The sequence below is a fragment of the Crocuta crocuta genome, unplaced genomic scaffold (assembly GCF_008692635.1).
Source record: "Crocuta crocuta isolate KB4526 unplaced genomic scaffold, BGI_CrCroc_1.0 scaffold221, whole genome shotgun sequence".
NCBI lineage: Eukaryota > Metazoa > Chordata > Mammalia > Carnivora > Hyaenidae > Crocuta > Crocuta crocuta.
The window spans coordinates 1139592-1146007 of NW_027528610.1; the positions used below are offsets into that span (position 1 = coordinate 1139592).

General features: G+C 63.0%; 2 protein-coding genes across 2 annotated transcripts in view; both read right to left on the reverse strand.

The window, feature by feature from the left end:
• DHRSX (dehydrogenase/reductase X-linked) overlaps positions 1-540 on the reverse strand; it is a 116862-nt gene extending 116322 nt beyond the window's left edge. Inside the window, exon 1 of the mRNA XM_077754732.1 lies at positions 480-540. Coding sequence (XP_077610858.1) covers positions 480-540 — 61 coding nt within the window. The remainder of the gene's footprint in view (positions 1-479) is intronic.
• Positions 541-2882: 2342 nt separating this feature from the next.
• On the reverse strand, positions 2883-5062 carry ZBED1 (zinc finger BED-type containing 1). Its single transcript, XM_077754693.1, has one exon. The coding sequence runs from the start codon at positions 5008-5010 to the stop codon at positions 2914-2916; it is 2097 nt and encodes a 698-aa protein (XP_077610819.1). The 5' UTR covers positions 5011-5062; the 3' UTR covers positions 2883-2913.
• Between the last annotated feature and the right edge of the window lie 1354 nt (positions 5063-6416).

Sequence of the window (6416 nt, forward strand, 5' to 3'; positions counted from 1 at the left end):
GTGGGTGGGTGGGTGGATGGATGGATGGGTGGATGAAGGGAGGGAGGTAGGGATGGATGGAGGGGGAGAGGGGTAGATGGGAGGGAGGGATGGATGGGTGGGTGGATGGATGGATGGATGGATGGACGGATGGATGGATGGCGGGGAGGGATGGTGGATGGTGGATAGATGGAGGGGAAGTAGAGATGGATGGATGGGCGTGTGGACGGATGGATGGATGGACAGATGGATATATAGGTAGATGGACAGATGGATAAATGGATGGATAGATACATGGATGGTTACATGGATACATGGATGGATGGATGCATGACTAGATGCAGGATGCACGGATGGACGGAAAAACGGACGGACGGATGGATGGTGGATGGATGGACACACTTGGACCCGACCACAGACCAGGCATCTTGCACACCGTCAGCCCAGAGGGAAGAAAAGCCTCCCTGCGCCTGGAACGCGGACCCCAGCGGAGGACGCACCGGTGATGAGCTCCGGGGTCCCAGCATCGAGGACGAGCCCACTGCAGCCCTCGGGCCCCATTCCTTGAAAGACCCCGTCCCTGCTCGGTGCCTGGGCGCTAAGAATGGCATCTGTGTTCACACCTGATTGTAACGTTTGCAAATGGTACAAACCCAGTCAAAACGGCTGGGCTGGTTCACGCAAGAGACGCATAGCGGATGGGAGACTCGCACATGCCGTTTGCGCACAGACGACAGCGTCACGGGTGCAGGCAGCAGCTAACCAGGGGGTGTGGGGCCGCGCGCCCACAAAGCCAGGTGCACGCGCTAGTGATAGTGTCAACAGCACCCACCCCAGTTCCTGTGAGGGTGGGTGGGGGGTGAGGACCAAAAATTTAAAAAACCCCAGCTCAGACTTAGGGCTTTGGGGTGAGGGGTCAGCCTAAACAACACACAAATGTACTGTGTAGACCCAGAGAAGAGAGTGCAGACAGGCTAGAGGCTGTGTGCACATAAGAAGTTCGCAGGGACCCCCACAGCGCCCCCCGTGGTGCCCCCCGGGCACACGCAGGACAGACACACATCCCAGAGACTGCGACGGAGGCAGGGCTTCCCAGAGTCCAAAGTGGCCTCAAGTCAACACGTGTGTGTGTGCAAAAATTACGTATTTTTTGAGGGGCGCCTGGGTGGCTCAGTCGGTTGAGCGTCCGACTTCAGCTCAGGGCATGACCTCGCGGTTCGTGGGTTCGAGCCCCGCGTCGGGCTCTGTGCTGACTGCCAGCTCGGAGCCTGGAGCCGCTTCGGATTCTGTGTCTCCCTCTCTCTGCCCTTCCCCCGCTCACGCACACACAGACACACACACAGACACACGCTCTCTCGCTCTCTCTCAAAAATAAATAAATAAAACCACTCCTAAGCCAACGCACTGAAGGAAGAAGGCCAAACGCCCACTCCCCCGGCATCAGGTCACCCTGCGGCACCTTTATTCACATACATTTTGGGGACGCACAAATATCCGGAAAGGACCGCGCCCTTTATCGTCTCCCAGGATCCGAGAACAAAGCACACTGAACTCATTCTTTGCACCCGGAAAATTCCTGAAACAGACTGACCGACCCATCCCTTGTGGCTCGACGCCTCCTCTCCGAACAGACACCCATCAGGCAGATTCATTAGCAGCTCGTTCGTTTGTCCGCTTTATTGAACAAGAGTCAGATTCCAAAGCGTTAAATAAGAAAAAGACAGAAAACAACACCGTCCCGTGGGGAAGCCTCATCCTCCGGCGCTGGCGTCACAGTACAAGTCTGGGCGTCGCTGAAACTAGGCGAGTCACGTCCCAGAGAACACGGAGAAATCCCGGTGGGTGAGTGTCGGCGTCGCCCTCAGAGGCCGGGCCCGGCACCGTGTCACGGAGTAGCAATCCTGTTTGGCCAAAGCGACCCCGAAGAATCCAGCGGTAGTTTTTCGTTCTTTGTTTTTTGTAAATCAGCGGCCCCCACGTGCCGGGTTGAGAATACACAATGCTGGAGGCCCCTGTCCCGGATTCGCACCTAAATCCCTCTGGGCGCACGCGGGTCCCTGGTACTGTCTACAAGCAGGGCTCCTAGGGCGAGGCGGGCTTTGTTCACATCCTGAGAAACACGGTGGAGAAAGCAGCCCTTTGAAGCATTGGGGGCGGGCACGCGCGCGCGCACACACACACACACACACACACACACACACACACACACAGGGCCCGAGACGCCAGGGCTGCAAGGCTTGGAAACAACCTGTCCAGAAAGCGAATTGGGGGCGACGGGGCTGCCTTCGCTCCTTTGGATCGCGCTGCACCACACCCACAGCTGGTCTGCTTTGCACACGGGGCGCAGGGGCCCAAAGCGCGCGCGCGTCCTTCCGGACCGTGCACCAGGGGCCAAGTTCAATCGTAAAGTCACAGCAAGCTCATCTGCGCCCCAGGCGCGTGAAGTCTTGTGTGACGATGTCTGGGGAGGGAGGGACGCTGGACCTTTGATTTCTTTTTTTTTTTTTCCTGCCTGGGGGTGACCCCAAACCTTCTCGTGGACACCACTACGTCTTTGGGGGTGAGAACAGAAAGGGGGCCTCCCTCATCCCTTCCTCCCTCCCCTTCCTGGCTGATCTCTGGCACTTTACAGTTGCAACCATCAGCCAGGCAGCGGGTGGGTAAGTGGACTTCTAGAACTTTCCTAGTTGTGTGTCCTTGAGCTGGGGGCGCACGAGGTCTCTGCAAAGAAAGGCGCCGGGTGCCGCCCTGCGGGGCGCGCACATCGACACGTGTGTCGTGCGCCTGCGTCGCTGAGGTCCCCACCCGCGTGCGCGTGCCCGTGCGTCCATGCGCCCCTGTGCCCCTGCGCCCGTGCGCCTATGGGCCCGTGCACCCGTGTGCCCCTGCGCCCGTGCGNCGGCTCCGTGGTGACCCCCGTCCCCACCCGCGCGCCTACACGAAGCCGCCGTCCCTGATGCCGAAGAAGCCGGCGTGCACGGCGTCGCCCAGGGCGCACACGTGCTCGTGGTCCAGGCCCCACTCGCCCTCGTCCTCGTCCTCGGGCTCGGGCTCGGCGCCGCTGCGCGCGTTCTCGTACAGGAAGATCTGCTCGTCCACGTGCGCGGGGGCCAGGCGGTTCCTCTTGGCGCTCACGACGTTGGCCGACGAGCCGAAGAGGCGCTCGGGGAAGACGCGGGTGGCCGCCACGCACCAGTATTTCTGCAGCACCTTGGGCAGCACGGGGAACAGGGCCAGGCGGTCCGACCACCACTTGAGCGGGTCTTCGTTGAGGCCCAGCACCTTCTGCGACTTGAAGTTGCTCAGCTCCTCCACCACCTGCGCATGCCACTCCTCCTGGTCCTCGACGCCGCCCGTCTGGCAGAAGATCTCGGCCAGCATGCTGTTGATGACGCTGCTGGGCGGCGGCGGGGACGCCAGCACCAGCTTCTTGACCGGCGGCTCCTCCGGAAGCGCGTACATCTTGTCCTCGGCCCCNNNGGCCGGCCCGGAGCCGCCGCCGTCCTTGAGCTTGTCCAGGAGGCCCTTGGCCTCCTCCACCACCCTGTTCTCCACCTGCTGCCGCTCGAAGGCCGACAGGAAGGGCAGCCGCTTGTAGCGGGGGTCCAGGAAGGTGGCCACGTTGAGGAACATGTCGATCTCCGGCGTCTCCTGGTACGTCTTGGCCAGCTCCTTGGCGATCACCTCCTTGGCCATGCTCACCTCCTTGCAGTCTGTCTCCTTGATGTTGAGGGTGGTGTTGAGCAGCATGTGCAGCAGCGGCTTCACCATGCTGATGGTCGGGTGCCTGGAGGCGGACAGCATGTCGGCCACCTGCTTGAAGGGATGCAGCAGGTCCACGAGCCCCTCGACGGTGGCCCACTCGGCGGCCTCCAGCATCAGGTGGTGATTGTTGCTGTCCTCCACGAGCACGCCCGCGATGACGAACTGCTGCTCCCTGAGGCGCTGCAGCATGGCCAGCGTGCTGCCCCAGCCGGCCACGCGGTTGCTGACCAGCATGCAGTGCGCCGCGTTCTGCTGCTTCTGCTTCTCGTACAGCATGTACATGGCCACCGTGGACTGCTGGAAGTACTCCACCAGCTTGCGGCAGCGGCCCAGCAGCGCGGCCAGCTTGGGCAGCCGCAGCGCCTGCTGGATGCCCGCGTTGAACGTGTGGCCCAGGCACGGCATCTGCACCGCGATGTCCAGCAGGGAGCACGCCTTCACGATGTCCTTGCCGCAGTCCGTGGTGGCGCCGAAGACCTTGGCGCTGATGCCCCACTCGATGAAGGCCTCGTACAGCACCCGGGTGATGGCCTCGGCCGTGTTCTCCTCGGGGACCTCGAACGTCTTGAGGCAGCGGGAGCCCACGGACAGGCAGCCGGGGGCCCCGCCGCCCAGGAAGTGGGCGGCCAGGGTGACGTAGGCCCGGTTCTGGTTCTCGCTCCTCCACGTGTCCGTGGAGATGCCGCACCAGGACGCGTCGCCCAGCTCTTTGAGGACGGCCTCGCGGACGGCGCCGTACTTCTCGGGGATGGCCTTGCAGCACACGAACTTCCTGCTGGGCAGCTCGTACCGGGGGTCGGCCGTCTTCAGCAGCACCTTGAAGGTGGGCTCGTCCACGATGGACGCGGGGTACAGGCCCTCGCAGATGAGGCCGAGCACGGCGGCCGTCAGCTCCTGCTGACGCTTGCTCTCGTGGCCGTGGCCGGCCTTGGCGGCCAGCGCGTCGGGCGGCGCCAGCTGGGAGGCCTCGGGCTTCAGCTTCGAGAAGGCGGTGGCGAAGGCTTCGCGCATCTGCTCGGTGTTGCTCTTGACGAACTCACAGAATTCGTCGGGGTGGTTCTTCTCCAGGTGGTAAGAGAGGTTGGAGGTGTTTCCGGAGTAGGCGATCTGAGCCATGCAGATGCGACAGTAGATCTTCTTCCACTGCAGGATGCATCCCTCGGCGTTGGTGTCGAAGCCGAAGTACTTCCACACTTTGCTCTTGGCGCGCGGGTGGGCCACCAGCTTCAGGTCCGTCTGGGACGGGTCCAGGCCCTTCGCCTCCATGGCGTCCGTGCCGCGGCCCGCCCGGGGGGGCCTCCGCTCATTCCTGCGCACCTGCTGGGAGGCAGGGAGACAAACACAGCGTGAGAAGGGACCCAGGCACGGGCGAGCACGCGGTCCGGAAGCCGCGGGGCACGGGGACCCCACGGGCCGCCTTTCCGGGCGTGCGTGAGGCTCCGGCCACGCGGAGGGGGGCGCCCGGGCAGCTGAGCGGAGCGAGTCCACGCGTCTGAGAACACGCACGTCTTTGGGTTTCTCTGTCTTCCTCATCTTGGCTCTTTACGGTCTCCTGTGCTATGAGGCTCCCCCCCACTCCGGCGCCAGCCAGGAGGGGTCACTCTCGGGGACCCCGCGACCCCCGGCGCGGGCGCCAGCCCCGGACGACCCACCGCCACCACCTCCTCAAGCCTTGTCGTCCGCGGAACGTGCGCACGGCATCCAGGAAGCGAACGCAGGGTTTCTGTTTCGACGGGACAGTCGTTAACTTGTCTAGGAGGCGTGACCACGTTTTTTTGTTTTGTTTCCAGGTTTTACGTGTTTAAAGCGACGCCTCTTTGCACGTGGCACGCTCCCCTTTCAGCTCGGGCACATCCGTGACGGGTCACCTTACTGGGGCAGGAGCGCACGTCTTGATCCCTGCAGCTTCTCAAAACGCCCCCGCGTTCGCAGACATACGTATTGGCTGCGCACGGGCTACAGCATCAGCCGGCTCTTGGGGAGGCTCTGATGGCCGAGGGGCCAGCCCCCCAGGGTCCTGCGGGCCCCGAAGCCCCCCCCGGTCTGGTCCCTTGTGGCGGCCAGTCGGGACGCGGATGCCCAGGAGGGCGGCTGGGTTCTGTCCAAAGGTCTCTGTTACGTCTGCAACTTTTCAACCGGCCGCACGGTGAACGGGGGGGGGCTAACAAGCAAACTACAGCGACCAGGCCATCGTCTGAGGATTTGCAAATAGCATCAGAACGAAAGGTCAGAGCCAAAGGACACTGAGTGGCAGACCCGCCGACAAAATGTGCAGGTTACAGGTACGCCCAGAACCTGTAAATGTAACCGCATTTGAAATAGGACCCAGCAGCGATTAAGTGAAAGAAGTCAGCAAGAGGTCATGGGAGGGACGCGGCCACAAGTCTGGGGAGGCCAGGAGCCCCAAAAAGCTGGAGGAGGCAGGAAGGACCTTGCTCTAGAGCCTCCAGAGAGAGTAGGGCCCCGCCCTGCCTGGGTCTCAGGGGTCACGCCCTGCCTGGGTCTCAGGGGTCCAGCCCCCCTGGGTCTCAGGGGTCCCGCCCTGCCTGGGTCTCAGGGGTCCCGCCCTGCCTGGGTCTCAGGGGTCCTGCCCCCCTGGGTCTCAGGGGTCACGCCCTGCCTGGGTCTCAGGGGTCCTGCCCCCCTGGATCTCAGGGGTCTCGCCCCCTGGG